Below are 25,199 nucleotides of genomic sequence, written 5' to 3' on the forward strand. Positions count from 1 at the left end.
CAGGCCAAGCAAGACCTTTTCTAAAAAACCAGAAGGCTCAGTAAGCACTTGCTATGTAAATGTGAGAATATGAGTTTGGATCTCCAGAACCTACAGGGGTGGTGGTAGGTGGTAGGTGCCTGTAACCTCAGAATCTGCAGGGACAGAAGTTATCAGGGGGATTGATAGCAGATAGCCCAGTCAAAGTAGCAAGCTTCAGTTTTAGTAAGAGACCCCGTCCTAGGAAATTAGGCTGAGAGTGATCATGAACATTCTCTATGGCACCAAACCTAGCCTCTAAATTTGTGTGCATGAGAGGGTGAGCACACCTGCACACGCAGGTGGACACACACTTGCACACATGGGAGTGGTAGTTCACATCTGTAATTCCAGAACTCGGAAGGCTGAGGCAGGAGGATCAGAAGGTCAAGGCCTGGGCTACATGTGAGCCTGTCTTAAACAAATAGAACAAAAAACCCACCACTAACAAAAGTATTGCATCAAGGGGATGGAGACATAGGCAGCTAAGACCACTGGCTGTTCTTCCAGAGAATCCAGGTTTGATTCCCAGCAGTCACAGAGACTCACTTCTGTAACTCCAGGTTCAGGGATCTGACGCCCTCCTCTGGCCCCCTGGGGCACTGCGTTTACATGGTGTTCAGACATACTTAGAGGCAAAATACTCAGGCATAAACTTTTTCTTTTTAAAGATCACATCCATATACAATGTGTTTTACCTTTTCAGGTGTCTGATGCTTCCGGATAATCATTGGTAAACTAGCAAGGTAACCATGGATACCTTGGCTTCTGTGGATTGGCTTCTCAGAGTAATCTTTGGGAACTTTTGTGGTGCCACTTAATTTCTACACTCACTAGATATGCCCAGTACAGTACAATGGCAGCTACCTCTGCGACTATGGATCATAGGAACCACACGGGGTAAATCTTGATGCCCACTCCAGTCCAACCTCAGCTTGATCCCCAAAGCTGGCTTTGTTGAGGCGCTGCTCACAAGGTTTTGTCATGATGGTTTTGTCTCCAGTTTTCACAGACCGAGAATGCTCCTGTTATGGAGAGAATAGAGCCATTGTCCCTGTGCTGTTCCTTTTTCTGGCTACCCTGGCCCATCCAGAAGCCCCCAGTTTGTTTCTATTCCATCTTCATTCCATATTTGTGTAGCACTGGAAACCTGTAGACTCAACTTCTGGTGTTAAGTGCTTTCAAATTGTCCTCAACATGTAACGGAAACCCATATTTATTTTTTCCCAAGTTGCCCATTTCTGCCCTGGAGGGCTCCCCTTACTGCTGTGTTGTGAGAGGTGGCGACTCCCTCTGCGTTCTGATTACACATTCCTCTGCCCTATCTTGTCTGAGCAAGCATCCTCCCTGAGCTTGCTATCCTGCCCAGGACCCTCATGCTTACCATTTGATTACTCGCAGCTGGACCCTTTCCAGCCCTGTTGTGTCATCAGTAAGCAGCAGAGAATAGAATGGGAGGCACACATTATGGTGTCAAATCACCTATCATCAGATAGGTGAGCCGGTGCTGTCATTTCCATATCGTTCTGTCTGTACTTCTGGGTAACTTATCGTTAGGAAAGATGATCCTGGAAGCCAGACAGGATTTCTGACTTTCAAGGACTGTTTTCCTTGAGCTCATTTGTCTTCCTCTCTCCCAAGCCAATGCTGGCTGGCAGGTGTCTGCCTCCCACACGGCTCTCTCACATCCTCTGCAGCTTCGTTCTGCCACTCTCAGCTACCCTCCTACCCAACCCGGAGTCACATGACCTCAGAGGCTTCACTGTGCCTCTCCCCCAGATCACTTATAACCTTCAGAATCCAGACATGGAGCATGGGCTGTAGAATGTCAATCAAGCTGGTTCTAGCAGCAGTTTTTTTCTTTTTCTTCTGGAGATTGAGGCTCACTGATGTGGAAGACAGCAAGAGGTTCCCAATGTGGGACTCATTATACAGCCTCGGTTGGCCTTGAACTCTTGGTGTCTCTCCTACATATCTCTTAGTGGCTGAGATGACAGGTGTGAGCCCCCACACCTGGCTTCTGACATAGATATTTAAAAGTATTTTTTACTACTTTCAAAAAAGTATCTCTCTCATTAAGACAAATTTGAAAATATAAATATAAGGAAAATGTAAAACTCTTAATCTTATCACCCAGAGACAACCTCTGCTAATATTTTGGTTTATGTTTGTCCAGTCTTTAACTCAGAGTCACAAAACACACATGCTTTATTGTGAATAACAGTCCTGATGATCTTCATGTTAGCTGGCAACATGGTAGGTGGCTCACGTTTGCAGTCCCATCACTGAGGAGGTAGAAGCTCCAAGTTCAGGAGTTCAAGGCTAGATAGAGCTACATAGAGAGACACTATCTCAAAACAAACACACAACAAAATAGTTCACACAAAATCTGCAACATATATGCCATTTTACAAGACACAGAGCAGTCTTTCAAAACTACTATATTTGGAGGCTGCAGAGACGGCTGTCAGTGAAGCATGGAACTGAGTGTGTGCTCCAGCACACAAGCTGAGTATGTGGGGGTGCACTTGTAATTCCAGGGTTGCAGAGTTGGAGATGGGTGGACCCTAGGGTTGCTGTTGGGCCAAGCCTAGCCTACTCAGCAAGTCCCAGGCCAGTGAGGGAACTCATCTTAAAAAACTAAACAAAACAAAAAACCAAGATGGATAGCTCCTGAGGTTGTCCTCTGGCCTCTACACACATGCCCACACATGTGCACAGGCAACAGAACATACATGTGTTATTATAGCAATAAATATTTATGGGGTGCCATGGGATAATTTAACAATATGGAGTGTAATGAAAAAAATTAGGATAGCTAATATTTTTATCTCCTTAAAACATTTTCAAAAATTTCAATTAATGGAACAACTGTACACACTTAAAATGACTGTGCATATTTCACATATGCTATATGTGATGACAGGGTACTGTGTAGCCCGGTGTGCTGGTTTTTTTTTTTTTTTTTTTTTTTTTTCCCCAACTAGACACAAGTTAGAATCGTCTGGGAAGAGGAACCTCAACTGAGAGATGCTTCCTTCAGATTGAACTTCAGGAAATATTAATGATTAATATGGGAGGGCTGAGTGTACTGTTGTCCATGCTGTCCTTGGGTAGGTGGTCCTAAGTGTATGTATATAAGAAGTCAGGCTTAGCAAGCTATTGAGAACAAGCCAGTAAACATGGTCTGCCTTCAGCTCAGGCCTCCAGGGTCTTGCCTCAAGTTCCTGCCCTGAAATCCCTTAGTGGTAGGTTGTTACTTGGAAGTGTCAGATGAAATTAACCCTTTCCTTTCCAAGTTGTTCTAGGTCAGATAAAAATCACAGCCATGGAGAACTAAACTAGGACATTGTTTGTGTTTTGGCTGTTGTACCCAAGAAGGCTTTATCAGGCCCAAGTTAATGAAATACACCCACACTTTCTTCCAAGAAGTGTATAGTTTTAGCTTTTACATCTAGGTTGTTGAGATCCCAACTCACAGTACCTTAGAGTGTGACTATATTTGAAGACAGGGCCTTTAAAGGGGTGATTAATCTAAAACGAGGTTAGGTGGGCTCTATCAAACATGACTAGTGTCTTCACAAGAGGGACACAGACACACAGGAGGAAAACCTACAAGTCAGAGAGGACTAACTGCAACCAAATTCTGCCAATACCTTATTCTTATAAACTGGACAGATGGCATATAAAATCCTTTGTTTACATTTTGCCCATGCATTTCTACAAAATGCTGCATCGGGCTTGCCTGGGTTTGTGTGTTCCTGTTAGAAGTTTGATACCAACGATTTTGGCTAAGAGTTTTCATGACAAAGTACCCTACAAAGAAAAGCTTTAAGCAAGAAACATTTTTGCTTGTATTTTTGTTTTGTTTTTCCAAGACATGGTTTCTTTGTGTAACAGCTCTGTCTGTCCTGGAACTCACTTTGTAGACCAGGCTGGCCTCAAACTCCCATAGATCTGGCTGCTTCTACTTCCCGAATGCTGGGATTAAAGGCATGTCCCACCTCCACCAGGCCTTTGGTTTTACAAGTTAGAATTCGTTAGGAGCCATCAATATGGGAGAAAAGGAAGACAAAGAGTAAATACAATGGCTTAGGGAGAATATGTGTGAGTGCATGTATGTGTGCATGTGAGTATCTGTGAGTGCATGTGAGTGTGTACGTGCATGTGAGTGAGAGTGCATGTGAGTATGTGTGCATGCATGTGAGTATTCGTATGTATGAGTGCATGAGTATGTGTGCGTGCATGTGAGTATTCGTTGAGTATGTGAGTGCATGTGAGTATGTGTGTTTGCATGTGAGTGTGTGAGTGCATATGAGTATGTGTGCGTGCATGTATGTGTGTGCATGTATGTGTGAATGCATGTGAGTATGTGTGTGCATGTGAGTGCATATGAGTATGTGTGTGTGCATGTGAGTATTCATGAGTATGTGAGTGCATGTGTGTGTGCATGTATGTGAGTGCATGTGAGTGTGTGTGCATGTATGTGTGAGAGCATGTGTGCGTGCCGTGGGGGATGAACTGAGTGGTGTGTGTGTGAAAACAGGCATCAGAGTAGAGGCATGGCATAAAGCTAAGGGTGTTAGAGTGTAAGACTTGTGCTGTCAAATGCCACTGAAGAGTCTAGTAACATGAGGACTCAAAAATGGATGGTGGCATTTAAGATGAAATCAGTCATGAATGTGGTAGTCACTGCTATGGGTGGACAGGCTGTAGAAGCAGGAGAGATGTGTGTGGAGGACTTTTAAGACATTTATGAAAGAGAATACAGAAGGAACAGTAGCTGTCTTCTTAGGACAAGAAAGGCTTGAAAACTACAGATAATGTAGGAAAAAGTCACGGATAATCTTGAAATATAAGAGGGAAAATATGAGAAATAATATGTTTAAAAAGTATTGTGAGGATGTGAGGCCATGAATCTCAAGTGACAAAAAGCTATAAATTAGTAAGTTTCTGAAGAAGTTTACAATGTTGTAAATTGGAATAAGATGCCAGGCAACATTTGATTGTTTATTTATTTTTATTTTTGACAATGGCTCAATCTGCAGCCCAGGATGACCAGGAATTCACTTTGTGAGGCTCACCGTGGTCTCACACTCACGGTGATCCTTCTGCCTCAGCCTCCTGAGTACTAGGAATACAAGCCAGACACCATGCTGGTCTTCTACAGCTTCAAGTTACATACCCTACTTTTTTCTTCCAAGAGAGTCAATGTTTTTACCCTTTCAGTGCCTTCCCCATAGGAGCTCAATAAATGGTAAGAGAAGAAACTAAATGTATCTTATCTATAGTTTGAGTGAGTATCTTAACATAGAGCAGTCACCACCCAGCAACAAGTGAGTCTCCAACATGCCAAATTGGTCACACAATTCCTGTGTGAAAACTGATGTCTCCCCTTCTTCAAAAAAAAAAAAAAATTAAAGTTTTATCAGCACTGCCTCACCATAGGAGTTTAAAAATAGAGTGAGAGGAGGAGGAAGAGGGTGTTCTGGAGGCAGGCTGCCAGTCTGATCACAGCAGGTGGCACGAGCTGCCTTCCCATAAGGTGCCAGAACGCTACAAAAAGCATCTCAAAGTGCACAGGCTTGGAGCTCACTCACGCACATTCACACTCACCAATAGTCCAATGGACCATACCTTTGTCTTAAATAATGTTGGGGGGAGAAATGACCCTTTGAGTCATTAAAAGAAGACTTAGCTGCTGGGCGTTGGTGGCTCATGCCTTTAATCCCAGCACTCAGGAGGCAGAGGCAGGTGGATCTCTGTGAGTTTGAGGCCAGCCTGGTCTACAGAGCGAGTGCCAGGATAGGCTCCAAAGCAATACAGAGAAACCCTGTCTCGAAAAACAAAAACAAAAAACCACCACCAACAAAAAAGACTTAGCTGTTCCTAAAGAGTTTGGAAAGGATTCTATTAAAAAAAAATGGGACCATGAGGTCAGGCATGTTGGAGCATGCCTTTAATCCCAGTGCCCAGGAGACAGAAGGTGGATCTCTCGAAGTTCAAGGCCAGCCTGGTCTCCAAAGAGAGTTCCAGGACTGATTGGGCTGTTACACTAAAACCTTATCTTGGAAAAAATACCAACCAAGAAACATATAAGGGGCTGGAGAGATAGCTCAGCAGTTAAAGAGCACTTTGATGTTATTAGAGGACCTGGGTTCGATTTTCCAGCACCCACAGGGCAGCTCACAGTTCCAGGGGATCCAATTCACTCTGCTGGTCTCCCGGGGGGGGGGGGCGCACGTGTGTGATGAACACACATACTTGTAGGCCAAACACTTATACACATAACATAAAAACATCAATCCTTTTTAAAAATGGTACTATGAACTGACCGGCCCCTGCTCCTTTGCCCAAGCTGTTTTTAGCAAGTCGAAACGTTCCCACTTTCAGGAACTACCGCGCAGCTAAGCGGAAGTAATCTGTTCCCCCTTATCCTCTCACAGCATCCGGCTGTGGCTTGGCTATTCGCAGGTGACCGGACTCGGTCCTCGCAAGGCTGCTCTTCCCCCTGAGTTACGCGCTCCTGGGGCCTAGGGGCCTGTGACCCAGAGCATGTCCACGGCGCACCAGACGCGGAGTCAGTGCTCAGTGAGCCTGCTGAGTCAATGTGGAAAGTCACCCGGGGCAGGAGCCCGCGCTCGAGGCGCGGGTGAATCATTCACCGGGTGTTTCTTGGCATTCCTTACGGTGCAGTCACGTCGGCGCAGCATCCAGCCGCCGGGCAGCTACCTGTGGAGTGGAAGCGCGCCTCCGCCTCCGCCGCCCGCGCACCGCAGAGGCCCGGAGGGGGCGCGCGAACCCGCGGGAGGGCACGCGGCCGCCTCCCCGCCCCCTCTCGTGGCGGAAGCCCCGCCCCTCGCGCGCCCGCCCGCCGGCCCTCCGCGCGCACCCGCCCTCGCCCTCGCGCCTCGCGCCCTCGCGCCGGGGGCGGGCTCGCTGCGCGTGCCGGGCGGGGGAAGCGGCGCGAGCCGGCGCCGGGAACGTTCGCCGTGGGGGCGGCTCCGGGGCCTGAGTGGGCGCCGTCGCCTCAGCCGCTGCAGCTGCTTCAGCCGCCTCAAGTCGAGGGGGCCGGGCCGGAGGAGGCTGCGGCCGCCGGAGAGCCACGCGACGCCCCCTCAGCTCCGGCCGGGAAGTGAGCCAGGTGGGGAGTCCTCCGCCCGGGCTGGAGGAGCGAGGAGGGAGCCTGCGGGGTGGCGGAGCGCGCGGCCGTGGAGCTGCGACCCTTGGGAGACGGCACGCCGGGCCGGGGAGGGAGAGAGGAAGGGGGGGTCCTCCGGCCACCCGCGCGCACGGTGGCGGCGGGGCGCAGAGCCGGGCTGCGCGCGCCTGCTGATGCAGCGGGAGCCCGGCTTGCGGGGAGGAGGCTCCGGGTTAGGTGCTGAAGGGGGCGAAGGCGGCAGGTCCTGGCAGAGGGCAGGTGAGGCAGGCAGGCCCTGGCAGAGGGAAGGGAATTCATTCCAGATCGCCCCCTCGGTGTCTCCCGGTAGACGAACCTGTCCACCCAGGTCACCCTTGATGGGTATAGTGTCCCGAGAAGAGACGGGAGGATGCGGCTGCCGAATGCTTACGGTTACATTCCCCGTGCCAGGCCTTGGGGAATCAGGGAGACCTTCCAGCATTCTCTGCAAAGCGTTTATTGATTAGCTACGGAGCAGGAGACAAGCGCGGTCAGCCCCGGGGTCACGACTCAGTCACTCCCAGCCATCATTTGCTGCTCAAGTGCTGACAGTTGGGCCGTGAAAGTATGCATATAAAATGTAAAGCGCTCAATTTCTCGTCTCTTGTCCTGGTCATTTCAGCCTCTTTAGTCTTTTTTCCATGGGAAACCATGGGAAAAAAGATCCCTAAGTTGCTTGGTTTGTGGAGAAAGTAGGCTACTCAAGGGAAGCTGGTGGGAGTTATTGAGAAGAGATTGGAAGGGTCTTAGTGACATTTAAAAGAGAGGGAAAGGAAAATTTAAAGAGAACCTTGCCTTCTCAACTAGAGTTAAGCTTAGTCCTCAGGATGTGGCCTGGATCCCAGTAGTCTTAGAATTGATGTCCACTGAATGAGTGTTGGAGGAAGCAGGGGTTTGATACATTTTATATGGAGTAGTGTCTGCCTCTCTAGAGTTAGGGGTGGTTGGTGGACTTCTTTGGGCCTCAGATCGTCTTTTTGCCTCGGGTAGCCAGGGTTTTAGGCACTGGGTAGGTTAAAACAGTGGCCTGGGTGGCAGACTCCGGTGGCTTGTGGCCAGTCTTTTACATCCACGTGGTTCTTGCATGTTGGGTACCAGGCGCTTGCTCTTTGGGTGGTCTCTTGAGATCCGGTTCTGGTCCTTCTCTCATTGGCTTTTTGTTTGTTTTTGTTATGCTTTTTTGAGGATGGAGTATGCTTTTGCTACGAACACTTGTAGTTTCTATTCTGCCTCTTGGGTCTGGGCTCTGAGGTGACAGAATGCTGAGGTGAGAGAATGTCTGGTCAGTCCTGTAAGGGCAGGAGTTCCGTCCTCCACCTTCCAGGGTGTTGGACTCTCCAGCCCCAGGCTGCTGTTCCCTTCCTCTGGCTTGCAGTGCTTGTTGGGTTACTTTGCTTGCCAAATTAAAACTTGACCTTTTATGAGTTCTCTGAGGATTTTTATCAGACATAAGTGGAACTGCCTCTGAAGGAGGTTGTGAAGTCAAGGTGGTGCTGGCGGTGTCATGATGTTCAATAATTTTTCCCGGAAGACAGAATTTCTACTTGGAGTTAAAATACTAGAGTTCATGAGATTTCCAGTTACCATTTATTTCATGTCTTCAGTGTTAACATATCTGAGCCTTAGTTCCTCATCTAATGAAAGTAATATCAGTACAAATTTGGCGTTGAATATATAGTGAGCCTTGAAGCAACACTTTTATTTCATGTTAGTGAGCATGCAACCTTTAAGTTTATAGTAAGTTTTGTTTTGGGGTGTCTACGTGGCTCTGTAATTTTTGGTACCTTGGTTTCAGGCTTTCCTAATATTTTCTAGATGCTTAATTTACACTTATTTCAAAATCAGTGCCCCCTCCCTTTTGAAACAGTGTCTTGCTGAACCCAGCTGGCCTGGTACTCAATATACTGTAGCCAAGGATATAGGCTGACCTTGAATTTGTGGCCATCTCCTCAGTCTCCTGAGTGAACCACCCTGCATGGTTAAAACAAACTTTTTTTGTGATTTTGTTTTTAAGATAGAGGTCTTCTCTATGTTGCCCTGACTGACTTTGAGCTTGTAGTTATCCTCCTGCCCATGTGTGCTGGGATTACAGGTGTGCGCTACTGTTCCTTCTTGATACATAGTTAGCATATGATAAAAGGGGCAGATTTTACATGTTGAATTGGATGTTTTAAAAAACCATACATATTGTTGGGTGTGGTGGCACATGTCTAAATCCCGGTCTCTGGAGGCAGAGGCAAGCTGATCACTGTGAGTTTAAGGCTAGCCAGGGTTACATGGGGAGACTGTTTCAACAGAAAGTAAAATCAAAAGGGAAACAGTAACAAAAGCCCTCTGCAAAGAAAACAAAAACAAAGGAAAACCATATATAACTGTGTAAACTATCCCAATCAAAATATATACATTTGTATCACCAGAAGATTAACTCATGCTATCTTTGAGGACAGCCCACCCCATTTTACTTATTTCAAATTACATATACATTAGAGCTGTGGTTTCTGGTTGTATGCTGTCCAGTTTTAGGGGTATCATTTGCGTTGGAGTCTCTGTGCCTGGCAGCTCTTGGACTTCAGTAGTTCAAGTAGCTCATAATGCATACTTGGTTATAAGATACTCAGATAAAAAAAAAAAACCCACTTGGCATACCTACTTTTTCTTTTTCTCCTTCCTTCCTTCCTTCCTTCCTTCCTTCCTTCCTTCCTTCCTTCCTTCCTTTCTTTCTTTCTTTTATGTTGAAACATAGGGATCTACCTGGGTCATCTTCACTGTGTGATTTCTTAGTAGTTTGTAATTTACTATATTTAGTATATTTAAGTCTCCATTAATGATAATTGTTCAGTGAGTGGAAAGCAAATACACCTTCCAGTCATATGTATGGTTCAATGTCATAAATATATGAAGAATTTCTCCTAAAAAGTGGCTCTAGGTATGCGTGTATGTTTTCAGAAAAATTTCTCAAGCTGGTGATATGGCTCAGCAGGTAAAGGCACCTGTCACCAGTCCAATGACCTAAGTTCAATTCCTGGAACTCACACAGTGGAGGAAAAGAACTGACTTCTGTGGGTTGTCTTTTGACTTTCACCTACTATAGCATGTGGGTGGCTACCCCCCCCCCACATAACTGTAGTAAAGAATAAAAATTGAGAGTTTTTTTTTCTCTATTTCTATTCTCTATCTTATATTTCCTGGTTTCTTTGACTTACTAATATGTATTTATGGTTCTTCTATATCTGCTTATGGACTGGTGGCTTTTAGCAACAAATAATATTCCATTTAATGAAAATACCATTTTTTATTCATTCATCTTGTGAAAATTTTTGGTAACCTTGAATAAAACTTGTAATCTTCTGTGTGCAGGTGTTTTGTAGACACACATTTTTTTAAAATTTTAATTAATTAATTAATTATTATTATTATTGTTTTTCGAAACAGGGTTTCTTTCTGTAGCTTTGGCTGTCCTGGAACTTGCTTTGTAGACCAGGCTGGCCTTGAACTCATAGAGATCCACCTGCCTCTGCCTCCCTCCCAAGTGCTGGGACTAAAGGTGTGTGCCACCAATGCCTGGCCCAAGTTTTTTTTTATTTTTTTTTAAACACACTTGGTTAATTTAGCAGTACAATACTAGATCAGAATATACCAGATCACATAAATGTTTGGCTATATATTCCATATCAAACATGTTTGGCTGTATAGGAAATTGCCAAGCTGGTTTCCAAAGTGGCAATTTCATATAAATTTAACATTTATGTCTAAGTGCTCCTAAATGAACTAGTAAAATCAGTCTTGTCATGCTGTCTGTGAACTCAATATCTGGGATGATTTAATATTCATTTACTGCTGTTGATAGCTTACTTTTAGTATGGCTTTGCTCTGTGATTTGAAGTTTTGACTTACGGATTTGTAGTGAGTCCATGGAGACTTCTTATTAATTAAGAAAGGTTGGCCAATAGCTTAGGCTTCTTTCAGACTAGTTCTTATGACTTAAATTAACCCTTATCTTTTACTCTACATTCTTTTATGTGGCTCAATTACCTTTACTTTGTAAAGCCCATGTTGCCTGCTCTGTGTCCCTGGAGTCTCCTCTCGACTTCACCTTTTTCTTCCCAGCATCCTTTGCCTGGAAAATCTGCCTAGCTATTGGCCATTCAGCTTTTTATTAAACCAATCACTGTGACATATCTTTACATAGTGTAATCAAATATCTTACAACATGGATTCGTTCTACTTTGAATGTCTTTTTCTTTTTGGTTTTTCAAGACAGTATTTCTTTGTGTAGTCCTGGCTATACTGGAACTCGCTCTGTAGATCAGACTGGCCTTGAACTCACAGAGATCTGCCTGCTTCTGCCTCTCAAATGCTGGGACTAAAGATGTCACCACCACTCCCTGGCTTAAATGTCTTTTTTTTTTTTTTTTTCTTTGCTCAGCCTTTTGTGTGTTGTATGTGAGATTTCAGGTGTTCAGCTGGCCTGCAGGGGTCCCAGTCTGGAATCAGATAAGACTGGGGGTGGGTGGGTCAAGGGTCCTGCCCTTGGAGGTAGCTGATTTAGGTCGGATCATAAATGTATACCCTATACCCTGGTTCAGTTCCTAGCCATGAGTCTATTACCTTCCCACTTTTCTAAACCCATAGCATTACATAATCTGCATTCTCTACAGACTGATGGTGGCATTTCTTTTCAGCTCCAGCCTGTCCCTGGCCTGCAACAGTGAGTCTGGTGTAGATGCCTCATATTCTCTACCCTCTTTTGCTTGGAATTGTGTTCCCCTGCAGGAGGTACAGGGTTTGGACTCAGAATCCAGAAGTCTGTAGCTTCATCCTCATAATTGTGTCTCCTGTTATGGTTCTGATCCCAGTGGAAGTTTTTCTTGTTTTTAAGCTTTGTCTTTTTGATTTCCATTACATTTTTTTCTTTTTTCATTGATTTGAGGTAAAGAGGTTGCAGTGAGGTGTCTCCTATGTTGAATAGAGATCTGAGTGGATCTTAGGGTCATATCACTGTCTCTTCCTTATTGTTGACCCTTCATGTACCAGAGTTGACAATGGGCACTGAATTTTTTTTTTTTCTTTTCTTTCCTGAATGGATGCTTACAGTGTTTGGCTAGAATCTGTAATGTTTTCTAATATTTTCTGGCTTTTGATTGATGTTTCTTATCAATTTAAGGATGTCTCTTCTTGTTTTGTTTTATTCAGTGTTGAATTTTAAGAGTGGCTTGTTTTTGGCATTTGTTGAAGTGATCTTTTTCTTTCTTTCTCTTTAGTATGGTAGAAAATAGGTTAGATTGCTGGGGCTAGAGAGATGGCTCAGTGGGTAAGAGCACTGGTGGCTCATCTAGAAGACATGAGTTTGATTCCCAACATGGCATGGTAACTCATAACCATCTGTAATCCCAGTCTCAAGGATTCAATACCCTCTTCTGGTCTCTGTGGGCCCTGGGCAAGTGCATGGTATACAGACATACATATGCAAAATAGCCATACTCATAAAAATAAACTTAAAAATAAGGGGAATAGGATGGACTACTTTGTGTTGTAGTTAATTAATAGAAAGACATGTTTACAGCTTAATTTTTCCTTTGTTTTAAAAAAATTTCTGAGCAGAGTCTCAGTTTGTGGTTACTGGTTGGCCTAGAACTCACTGTCCAAGCCAGGCTGGCCTCAATTCATGGCAATCCTGCCTTAACTACCCAAGTGCTGGCATTACAGGCATGTGGCACACTGCCCAGTATGTTAAATTATTTATATATGTATCTATATCTATATCTATTTCTTTTTTTTGTTTGTTTTTTGAGATAGGATTTCTTTGTGTAGCCCTGGCTGTCCTAGAACTAGCTCTATAGACCATGCCTGCCTTGAACTCACAGAGATCCACCTGCTTCTGCCTCCCAAGTGCTAGGACTAAAGACATATGTCACTACCACCTGGCAATTTGTATATTTTTTGAGACAGCCCTATGTATGGCCTCAAACTCACTATGCTGGGGATGACCTTTAACTTCTGATCCTTCTGCCTCTATTTCTTGTTTTGTTTTTATGTTTTTTCGAGACAGGATTTCTCTGTGTAGTAGACCAGGCTAGCCTTGAACTCAGAGATTCACTTGCCTCTGCCTTCTGGAGTGCTGGAATTAAAGGCATTTGACACCATGCCTTTAGTTTTTTTGTTTGTTTTGTTTTTCCCTCTGCTCTGTATTAATGGCAGTCTGAGCTTCAACCTGCCTGTCTGTCACATGGATCATAAGGGAATTTGGCAGATTTTTTTTTTTTCAGGAGACTGTATTTGCACATGGGTTTCCATACCCGAGCGATGTGTGTGCATGTGCCTGTGCCTCTGCTTGTGCTTGTGTGTGTTGGTACATGTAGAGGCCAGAGGACAGCCTCAGGTGTTGTTCCTTAGGCACACTTCACCTTGGTTTTTGAGTTAGCCTCTCACTGGCAGGCTGTCAGATTTGGTGAGTCTGGCTGGCTGGAGAGTAGGGCAGATCCACCCATTTCTGCCTCCTCAGGTCTGGGATTATAACTGTTTTTCACCAATCCTGGTTTATTTACTTACCTTTTTGCTTATGTGTGTGCATGTGTGTTCATCTATATGTGGGGCTAGAGACTGATGTATGGTGTCTTCTTTGAGTGTTTCTCTGCCTTACACACAGATCTCCCACACACCTGATTCCAGAGCTTGCTGATTTAGCTAAGCTAGCGAGTCAGCTTGCTGTCAGGAGCCTCATCTTTGTCTCCTGAGCACTTGGATGAGTGCAGGCTGCCAGGCTCATTTCACATTTATGTGGGGGCTGGGAATCCAAATCTCAATCCTCATGTTGTATGACCAGTACTTTGCCCCACTGAACTATCCCACCCAGCCCCTACTTTTTTTTTTTTTTTTCTTTTTTAAAGCATGGGTTTACATGAACTCAGATCTTGGAGCTTTCAAAGCAAGTGCTTCACTGCTGGAGCCAGCGCCCTAGCGCCATACCTGAGTGCTTTGATGTGACAGAGGTGCAAAGGTTAAGAAACTAACAAGCCAACTCAGAGAGGCTCATTTGACACTCAGTGCAGTGCAGAGACTGTCTGGAAACCTTTCCAAATCGTTCTCCCCCTCTGCTTTAGTCTGTGCTGTGGAAATTACTTAACCTCTGCCTGTAGACAGCGTTCAGCTCTGTAGCACATTGTCTTCCTAGGACAGAGCAGACAGGAGGATTCTTGTTACCCTCTTCCCTGAAGCTCATCAAGGGCACCGCTGTTTTGGTGATTTCTTTCCCTTTTCATTTATTTACTCCTGCTTGTTTTGCAAAGGGTGATGTGCACAGTTGGATGGTGAGGAAGGGCTTTTATACCACATCATTGGCTATCTAAAGTAATTGCTTCATAATCTTAGGCCTCAGTGTGTTCTCAGCTAGTTCTAACATGCACAGTCCTGATTGCTCCTAAGTCCTACAGTCTGGATTTCTCAGTCTTTTTTAAGACATGGTGAGTCTTGCTGTATTTCCAGGCTGGCCTTGAATTCAGTATCCTTTTGCCTTAACCTCCTGAGTGCTAGTATTACAGGAGAGGTCACATCTGGCTTATTACTATTACTACTACTATTATTATTATTATTATTTTGGAGCTGTGACTTCTTCCAAAATTGAGAAGTGACAGGCATAGGAAAAGGTGCTGTAGGCAGGGTAACAAGAAGATTAAGCAGTTATGTTTTATTAATATGTAACCCATCCACTGACAGTCATCTGTATGTCTGATGACAGTCCTTAGGGCCATGTGCTTAGGGGATGGGAGCTGATGGTGGCAACACCTCAGCCTGAGTGGGTGATTCTCATGTTTTGTCTGCTTAAACTGTTTGGATATGTTGTTGCTCACCTCTACCTGGCTCAGTGGGCTTTCAGATTGTGTTACTTGATTTGAAGAAAATCAACCTTGCTAAATAGATGACTGGCTTAACAAAATTCCTGCAAAGAAACTGTGGAGTGGAATTTCTGTCAACTGAAGAGTGAAGTCACAGTGCAAGCATACTCATAGACCAAGGAAAAGCAGATGGATGCTGCTTCTGTTCCAGTGTATTAAAAATGTTATTTGTATACACTGTTGAGTATATTATGCCTAAGGTGATACTATGATGATGTAATGATAGTATAGACCAACAATATTGTTTGTGAATTTTTTTTATTGTTTTGATTTTTTTTTTTTTTGAGATAGGATTTCTCTGTGTAGCCCTGGCTGTCCTAGAACTAGCTCTGTAGACCAGGATGGCCTCAAATTCAGATCTGGCTGCCTCTGCCTCCTGAGTGCTGGGATTGAAGGCATGCACTGCCATCACCTCAATATATTTATTTATTTATTTGGTTTTTCGAGACAGGTTTTCCCTGTGGCTTTGGAGGCTGTCCTGGAACTAGCTCTTGTAGACCAGGCTGGTCTGGAACTCACAGAGATCTGCTTGTCTCTGCCTCCCAAGTGCTGGGATTAAAGGCGAGTGTCACCACCACCTGGGGATATATTTTTTATTTTTATTTATACTTTTTTTGAAACAAGGTCTCACCTTACAATGTAGCTGTGATTGATTAGAAACTCACTGTGTAGACCAGGCTGGCTTAAACTCACAGAGATCCACCAGTCTGGTAATAGGGAGGAGTTTGTTTTGCTCTCCATTCTTGTCAAATTTTTTTTTTTTGGGGGGGGGATTTGGTTTTTTCGAGACAGGGTTTCTCTGTGTAGCTTTGGAGCCTATCCTGGCACTCCCTCTGGAGACCAGGCTGGCCTTGAACTCACAGAGATCTGCCTGCCTCTGCCTCCCGCATGCTGGGATTAAAGGCGTGCGTCACCAACGCCCGGCTTCTTGTCAAATTTTATATTGTCAGTTTTTCAATTTTAGCCCATTTAATAGATAACCATAGTGTATCTCTTTATTGTTTTAACTTACTATTTTGAACTTACTGAACATATTTTCACATCATTACTTCTTACTCTATATCTCCTTTGGCAAGGCATCAAATTAGACCTTTTAGCCATTTAAAAACATTTATTTATCACGTATATGAATGGAGGTCAAAAGACAGCTTGTGGGAATTGGCTCTCTTCTTCTACCATGTGAGTCCCAGGGATCCAGTTCAGGTTGTCAGGATTAGTGGTACACACCTTTACCCACTGAGCTATCCTGCTGGCCCATTGGCTGTTTTTTTTTTTTTTTTTTTGTTTTTGTTGTTGTTTTTTTTTAATTGTACTGTTTTTGTTCCTGAGTTTTAAGTTTTATTCCCAAAATTTGTTTGGAAGACCTTTCTTATGTCTGTGCTTTGGAAAAGTATTTATCTATTCATTTGTATGTGAGTGTGATATGAGTGTGGCCACTTGTGCCATGGTGTGCATGTAGATTACAGAGAACAGCCCTTGGGTGTTAGCTGTCTTCTACTTTCATGTAGACTCTGGGGATCAAACTTCGCCTCCCAGTGCTTTTATTCATGGAGCCATGCCACTGGCCTGGAAAATCTTTATTCTGCTTGTTTTCAAACTTTTTTTTTTTTAATAATAACTTTGCAGAATAGTTCATTTTGATAACATTCAGCTTAGAAAATTCTTTATCTCACGAGTTGTTGTTTTTGGTGTTCTGTGTGAAAACTTCTTCCCTCACTTTGGCTTTGGGCCAAGAATATTAAACAGCGTCGTCTAGGAACTTGCAGTTTCAGCTTTTAGATTTAAGATACTTTGCTTGAGTCTCACAGCTAGGACTCTGGTCCTCTTTTGCACGTTGTAGACTGTGTCTGCATTGTGTCTTTAATTATTGTGGGAAGAAGCTCCTACCCGAGAGGATGGCTGGATGCTCTGAAGACCTGACCGGTTTATGTGGACGTAGCCAGTGGGGGTGTTTCTTTGCGTGTCTGCAGGGCGAACTACAGGAAAAAGGGGTGGAGAGTTCTGGGATCAGGAGGTCATAGAATTTTATTTGTTCATTAATCTGGGTGAAGGCTTTGGCAGTAGAAAACGGGAAAAATGGGCGGTGAGTGTGAGAGTGGCTGGGAGGAAGGAAGTGGCAGGGTTTGAAATTAGAGTCAGTGTGTGAAGAGGATGATGAGAGATATTGGTTATCTTTAGGCTGGGGGTAAGAGAAGGCAGAATTCCAGGAGCCCAAGTGGAAGTAGAGAGCTGTGCTTGCATTCATCTTCAAGGTCCTGTCTCAACAGCAGGGGCAAATGGTCAGCTGTGGTGGTAGTAGGTCCGTGTGTGTGTGTGTGTGTGTGTGTGTGTGTGTGTTAGATCTGTTCAAAGCCTAATGACAGATAATAATGCCCATAAAGCATCACCTTGGAGAGAGAATTGACTGCACTCTTGGTTTTTGTACTTCATAAATTTGCACTTGAGGGAATCGGGATCATGAACTTGATTGAATGAAGAGGTATTGTGATGTCTTCAGGAGCTGATTCTAGACAAAGATTTGAATGCAAGTATTTTGTTTAGGAGCTTATCCCAGGAAACAACTGTTGGGCTGGAAGAAGTGAGATAGGAACAAGAAGATAGCAAATAAGGGTTTAATTATCCATCATGTTAGTGGGAGAGTAGCTGTAGCCAGTGTGAAACAGGTATCTTAGAGTGGGTGGAGGCTATGTCGTCTCCATTAGCCGTTGGGCAAGAATGTACCCAGGTGGTAGATTTATAGTGTTTGAGGCTTGCCCTGAAGGAATCAAAATAGACTGCAAAGCGGTAGTGGTAGTGGAATAGCTGCTGCCAGCCTAGGATGTAAGGACCTGGTAAAGTGTAGACGGGGTGGGGGAGGAGGGAGCCCTTTGACACCTTCCTTAATACCTTCTTGCAGTCCCAGCATCTCCAGCTCATTTTCTCTAGGATGTCATTTAAGCATTGTATTTCAGGCTTCAATGAGTCATTCCCACAACACATCAGGATTGACTCCAGATGTTTTTATCTTATTAAATCCTGAGTCATGAGCCAGTGCCCCCTATCAGTCAACACCCTTTTTCTTACCAGTATGTACTGGCCCTCCAAGTCCAACACTCTCAAGATCCTTTCCCATGCTGCCTTTTTCTTTTCTTCTTCTCCTTTTCCTTCCTTCTTCCTTCTTGATTTATTTACTTTTATTTATTTATTTATTTATTTATTTTTAGTGTGCATTGGTGTTTTGCCTGCTTGTGTATTTGTGTGAGGGAGTTGGGTCCCCTGGAACTGGAGTTACAGATGGTTGTGAGCTGCCATGTGGGTGCTGGGAATTGAACCTGGGACCTCTGGAAGAGCAGCTAGTGCTCTTAACAGCTGAGTTATCTTTTCAGCCTTGGCCTCTTGTTCTTACTGTCCCAGAGGCAGGGGTAGAATTTGGAAGATAAGCATCTTTCAGGATCTAATCCCAGCACAGGCCTTTGCACAGTCTTTGACATCTTGTAGCAAGAGGGTCAAAGCTCCGTTTATGGTTTCTCAAAAGTCTGTAGATTTCCTGTGTGCTTTCTGTCCTGACACACACCCAGCCTCCTGATCACCAGGATTCCCCACCAGTGTGGTGTGTTCATTAAAGTCAGTGAACCTACATAGATACATCGTTTACTCCCAGATTCATTGTTTATGTTGTGGTTGACTTGGCGTTTTCGTTTTTGGGTTTAAACAAATGGTATAATGGAATGTACCAGCCATCATCAGACAAAATAGTTTCATTGTACAAATGTTCCTCCATGTTCATTGGATTCATTACTCACCTTACCTTTTGTGTCACCAGTCTTAACTGTCTTTGTAGTTTTGCCTTTTCATGGATGTTGTATAGTATAAACCATGCTTTTTGTCCTTTTGGATTGGTTTCTGTGGCAGGGTCTCATTTAGCCCAGTCTGGTTTTGAACTTTCTATGTGCTGGGTCTGGGTTGGTCCTTTTCCCTTAGTAATTTTTTTTTTCTTTTGGTTTTTCGAGACAGGGTTTCTCTGTGTAGCTTTGGAGCCTATCCTGGCACTCGCTCTGGAAACCAGGCTGGCCTTGAACTCACAGAGATCCACCTGCCTCTGCCTCCCGAGTGCTGGGATTAAAGGTGTGCCCCACCAACGCCCGGCTCCCTTAGTAATTTTTGCTTAAGTTTCTTCAATGTCTTAATGACTCCCTGGCTCATTTCCTTTTAGAACTGAATAGTTTATCTCTTCACCCACTGAAGGTCCACGTGACTGTTTTCAGGATTTGGCAATTATGAATAAAGCTGCTACGAACATCTGTGGTTTTTGTTTTTGTTTTGTAGATGTACAGTTTCACCATCTCTGCCTAGACACCAAGGACTGTATGATAATAGTACATCTCCTTATGTAAGAACCTGGCCACTGTCTTCACAGTGTCTGCACCTGCTGCTTTGCCTCTTCACTAGTGCATGGTATCGTCTGTTTTTATAGGCCCGTAGTGCCTATAAATTATTTTATTAGCTTTATTCATTTTTATTTTATATGTGAGTGTTTTGCCTGCATGTATATATGTGCATCACGTATGTGCTTGGTGCCCATGGAGGTCAGAAGAGGGCATCAGATGCCCTGGAATTGGAGTTATGGTTAGTTGTGAGCCACCATGTGGGCGCTGGGCATCAAAGTTGGGTCTCCTGCAAGAGCAATGAGTGCTTTTGTAACCTGAGCTATTTCTCCAGCACCTCTATTTTTAATTTTTAATAAAATTAATTTTTTTATTATTCATTTTATGCATTGTGTTTTTAATTTCATATTCCAGTTTCTTTCTACTTCATAGGAAATGGATAGTTTTTCTGTATTGGTCATATATCCACTACCCTTGCTGTAATTGCTTATTAGTTGGCAGAGTTTTGGTAATTCTGTTGGGGGTTGTGCGTAGATGATCATGTCAAGGTGAACAAAGATGGTTTTATTTCTCTCCCCTCATTTCCTTTTCACGGTTTTAACTCCTGTAGTTTTCCATACCAGCCAGCTGCCCTTTCTGCTTCTGCTGCCTTTAGTATGAGATAAGACTGCCTGTGAGCTGGGGTAGGAGAGAATGAAGGAGGGAAAAGCAGCTGGGGATCTCGTCCACTTTGTGTTAGCTTTCTTCTCTGCAAGCAAACGAGGGCTTCCCTGAGTGTTTTTTTTAGCATGTGCTACAAACAAGGCTCTGTTTGGGGAGCCTGGCAGTTTGGAGTTCAGGCCTGGAGCTATGAGAGAGAAGTAGTAAACTTGCCTTCTTGGGTGGTCGCTTTAGTCCAGCGCCTCAGGCTTATTTCTTATGTGTCTCCAATGACTCCACATACATTAGTTTGGGTATAGTAGTTGTGCTCAGTGGCTGAGGTAGTTGTATACTTACCAAAATTCCAGGATGCAGAACTTTCTTGGGCTGGGTATTTAGGACTTATCTGTCCCTTGCTGCAGCTGTCCATTGCCCTATGGGAGTGAGTAACTTTGCAGGCGTTTCTTGGCTAGAGAATGTTCGGCCAGCTGGAGGGAGTCCTGCAGGGAAAAGTGCAGCTGTGACAATATAGCCAGCTCCCAGCCATAGGAAAGTAACTAAGCCACCTGAGGAAGGCTTGGCTGGCCGGGACAGCTGACATTGATTGCATCGTTACTGTTTCCTGACTGACTGACACATCTCCAGTGTCATTTTATAAGTTGGTCTTAGCTGCCTCATTCTCCCCCCTACCCCCGTGTGTGTGTGTGTGTGTGTGTGTGTGTGTGTGTGTGTGTGTGTGTGTGTGTGTATGTTAGGGGATGGTGTATATGCATGTGTTACCTTGGTACTTCCACAGATTGATGTAAGGTGTCCTACTCTGTTGCTGTCTATATTATTATTTTTTTTTTTTAGCCAGGTCCCTCACTGAACCTGGATCTCACTGATTGGCTAGATTGGCTGGCTGCTGCGATCAGCCTATCCACCCCTCCCCCCAGGACTGGGGATTACAGGTGCACACCGCCACATCTGGGTCTCTTTTATGTGGGTGCTGAGGGTCTGAACTTAGGTCCTTGTGTTTCTACAGCAAGCAAGGCTACCCATTTAGTGGTATCTTCAGCTCCTGCCTCATTCTTTTTAAAACCTCAGAAGTATACTGTTTACTTCTATGATAGTCTGTAAATTATTGAAGCATTTTTGTAGTGGGTTTTCATCTTTTTTTCTCCCTTTCACATCTGTTCCTCCTTGAGGTTCTTTCTTTCCTTTCTCTTTCCTTCCTGTCTTGTTGATGATACAGAAATACCCGAATAAAGCAACATAAGAAAGGGTTTATTTTGGGTCACAGTGTGAGGATTCAGTCACAGTGGCTACTGGGGCTTGAGGTAGGTGGTCACATTGCTTCGCAGTTGGGAAGCAGGGAGTGATGCCAGAACCCGGAGCAGGGAACTCCTTCAAGTGTGGCCTCCAACAACCACTTCTAGCTAGGCTGGCTACAGTGTCAAAGGTTCCACAAACAGTGTCACAGGCTGGGAGCCAAGTGTTCAAACACATAAAACTGGGCAGGACATTCACATTTAAATCATAAAAGTTGGTGAAGTGTCTGTGCTATTTATGCCATTTCAGCATCTTAGGGTGATTAAAGTACTCCTCCAAGGATGGGCATTCAGTAATGGAACTGAAACAAAGGCCATGGTATGATTGTTTTCATTTTGACAATGGGGACATATTGGCCTCATTGCATTGTAGTAATTCAATGTTAACTATTATTTCCATACATAAGATTGGCAAACTTTTTCTTACAGGGTATGACAGTAAATTTTACTTTAGGCTTTTCAGGCCAGAAGTTCTCTGTGGCATGCATTGTAGCCTGCCATTGTTTTATGAATACATAAATTCTGCCATAGGTAGTATAGAAATGAAGCCAGGTATGAAAGCACATGCCTGTAAGCCCACCATTTAGGAGGTGAGGCAGGAGGATTAGGAGTTCAAGGTTTCCTCAGTTGTATAGCAAGTTTGAGGCTAACCTGGACTACATGAAACCATGTCTAGCCCTTATACTCCCTTCTAAAAAGAAAAAGGGAACAGAAGTAGATAGGCATGACTATGTTCCAAAGCTTTATTTGCAAAGGAGATGGCAGGTCTGACTTGCCCAAGAAAGTGTAGTCCTGTAGTTCGCCAGCCGCTAGCCACCAGCAATTTTACTTGTGGTTTGGGTGCTGAAATGGCCTGGCAGTACTTGTAGGGCATCTAGATGACCAAGGATACATATTGCTTCCTAAGATTAATCTGGAAATAAAAATAAAATTTCAGAAAATTGCCATTAAGAATTCAGCAGTCTCTAGGAATTTGTTTTCTCTGTTTTGAGAAAAGTGATGTAAAGGGACACTGAAGCAGATAGAGGGTGTAACTTGTGAGATACATCATAGAGGACGTTGTGGTTATTCTGTTGCGATCTGTATCAGCCCTTGACGTTGTGAGAGACCAAGTTTGGGATAAGGGAGCCGCAAGCTTCTGAGTGGCCTCTTCCCTTTGTAATTACAGGCTACTGGAACCAACTCCTGTTTTTTCTTTAAGTCTTAGATTTTATTAGATTGTTTTTCTGTTTCTGGCTGCTTTTTCTTTGGCTTACTTTCTGCTCAGAATTCTTTGACTTGGGGTAAATTGTAACCACGATGTGTGTTGAAGCCTCCCCGATGACATTTCCATGACCTGGAAAAGGTCATTCTTGATCAAAATCTTACTTATGGAATGTTAAGGAATATATTTATGTTTAAAAGTCTTTTTAGGGTATGGCTAAACTTGGCTGTAATCAAGTAGGCAACTTGCTCTTGTGACATGCAGTTTATATAGTTGTCATTTTGTTTGTGATCATAAGATGTTTGAGGATGGTTTGTACTAGTTTAATATATAACAGTTTAATCATACTTGAGAGTGATTTACAGCAGTTTAATCTACTCAGGGTAATTATCTGGCTTATGTTCAGCAGAACTTGGCACAAGCAGGTCTGTATAATGGGTGTTGTTCTAGCTTTTTACACATCATAGATCCAGATATCTGTAAATAACAGTTACATGAAGACTGTGTTCAGGAGGTTGCCATTGCATTGGTGTTGAGCTATGTGTTCTCTGCATCTGTTATCTAATCTGTGAAACAGGAGCAGCCTTAATAACAAAGCAGGCATGAAGGTTTTTGTGGGGACCAAATAGATTACAGAGGAGTGCAAATGCAAATGACACTGTTGCTTTTGTTTTTGAGACAGTTTTGTTACATTGTCTAAGCCAGCTTTGAACAACTAGGTTAAAAAAATTCTATCTCAGCCTCCCAGGCAGCTGGGATTGACACTTGGTTCCACACATGTGAGGAGTTTTAACACCTGGCACAGCCTCAGTGCCAGCATTAACTGCTATTGCTATGTGACAGAAATGTTCCTTAGAGGAGCCCTTTAGTGTGTGGATGAATCGTTTAACCTAATCCAGAAGATTTTATGTCTGTCTTCTGTGTATAAGTAGAAAGCTCTCATGTTCTTTACTATAGCCTTCTTTCTGTTGTATCTGAAATCATATTTAGTAACATGCTAATATATGCCAAATAGTGGTAGTAGATGAAACTGTCTTAACACACTCAGGGCTCTGTAAAGAAAATAATCAAGTTGGAACGAAGACATTCTCAGCCAGGCATGTAACAGGTATGTACAGGTGTGTACCTGTAATTCCAGCACTCATGAGGCTGGGACAGAACAGCTATGAATTCAGGGTCAGTCTGGGCTCTATTGTGAGGTCTAGAGCAGCCTGAGTGAAAGTATGAGCCCCCAAAGGAAAGAAAAACAGTTCTGCATTTTCAACTCAGGAACTAAACATACCAGCTCCTTCCTGTAAGTAGTGACTGTCCAGTATCTTTTATAAACTACCAGGTGATGGGAGAATGGCTCATCTTTCTTGGTGGCAGGCCCCCACTTTATTTTAATGATGCTGCTGTATAAATGTTCACTGTTGTTTCCTGCATTGCTCACAGCTGAATGATAGGTCCTTGGTTGAGTCCTCACACCATGCCTTGGCTCATTGTGTCTTTCTTCATCTCTAGGATGATTGAGGAAGGTGGGAACAAGAGGAAGACCATGGCGGAGAAGAGGCAGCTCTTCATAGAAATGCGTGAGTATCCAGGGCTCCGACACATGGAATACTGGGGGTTTGTGTATGTATATATATCCCTAGGACAAGGTATCCCCTCTCAATCCCCGCCCCCTCCTCTCTCTCTCCATGGTCTTACTATATAGCTCTGACCAGGCTGGCCTTGAACTCACAGAGCTCTTGCCTGCTTCTGCCTCCCAAGTGCTTTGAATTGCTTTCTTAGCTAAGATCATAAATAATAAGGCAGAATGGAATTCCCCTGACTTTAAGTCATGCCTACTGTTTGGAACTCTTTTGTAACTGTTGTTACCATAAGCTAGCAGGTGTCAATAAGTAGTTAATAATTAATGTATTGTAAAAATTATCTTTTTTACTAGAATCCAGGCATTCAGTAGAGAGAACTAAGTGTTAGAACTATTGGAAAACCAAAAAGAAAGAACTTTACTATCCTCTCAAAAATCTTCTGTTAAAAATTATACTGTGGCCGGGCGTCGGTGGTGCACGACTTTAATCCCAGCACTCAGGAGGTGGAGGCAGAGGCAGGAGAATCTCTGTGAGTTCGAAGCCAGCCTGGTCTACTGAATGAGTTCCAGGACAGGCTCCAAAGCAATACAGAGAAACCCTGTCTTGAAACCCACCCCCCAAAAATTATATTGTGATATTAAAAAAAAATCCAAAACATGGCCTTGAGGAATTGGGTGGTTCCTCATACTTGTTAGGTCTCAAATTGCTTTATAGTATTGGTCTGGATTAGTCTTTGTAAAAATCTTTGTGCATGTGTGCATGTGTGTGTGGGGGGGTGGGGGGGAGTGTGGTTTTTCGAGACAAGGTTTCTCTGTGTAGCCCTGGCTGTCCTGGAACTCTACTCTGTAGATCAGGCTGGCCTTGAACTCAAAGATTCACCTGCCTCTGCCTCCAAAGTTCTGGTATTAAAGGCGTGCTCCACAACTGCCTGGAGTAAACCCTGTCATCCTAGTGTTCAGAAGTGAGGCAGAAGGACCATGAGTTTAAGGACAGCCTTGACTACATACTGAGACCTTTA

General features: G+C 43.9%; 1 protein-coding gene across 11 annotated transcripts in view; it reads left to right on the forward strand.

Moving 5' to 3' along the window:
- The first annotated feature begins 7,022 nt into the window (after nt 1–7,022).
- The window catches only part of Dtnb (dystrobrevin beta), a 202,050-nt gene continuing 183,873 nt past the window's right edge, over nt 7,023–25,199 (forward strand). For 9 of the 11 annotated variants that reach the window (XR_003486952.2, XM_027424544.2, XM_027424545.2 and 6 more), the window contains exons 1-3: nt 7,040–7,162; nt 19,396–19,459; nt 24,111–24,178. Coding sequence is in view for 10 of the 11 variants with exons in the window: in XM_027424544.2 (XP_027280345.1) it covers nt 19,437–19,459; nt 24,111–24,178 (91 nt within the window). In the remaining variant the exon portion in view is untranslated. Of the gene's footprint in view, nt 7,163–19,395; nt 19,460–21,020; nt 21,044–24,110; nt 24,179–25,199 lie in introns of those variants that run through there. The other 2 variants (XM_027424539.2, XM_027424540.2) reach the window with 2 other exon arrangements.

The sequence above is a fragment of the Cricetulus griseus genome, chromosome 7 (genome assembly GCF_003668045.3).
Source record: "Cricetulus griseus strain 17A/GY chromosome 7, alternate assembly CriGri-PICRH-1.0, whole genome shotgun sequence".
Lineage (NCBI taxonomy): Eukaryota > Metazoa > Chordata > Mammalia > Rodentia > Cricetidae > Cricetulus > Cricetulus griseus.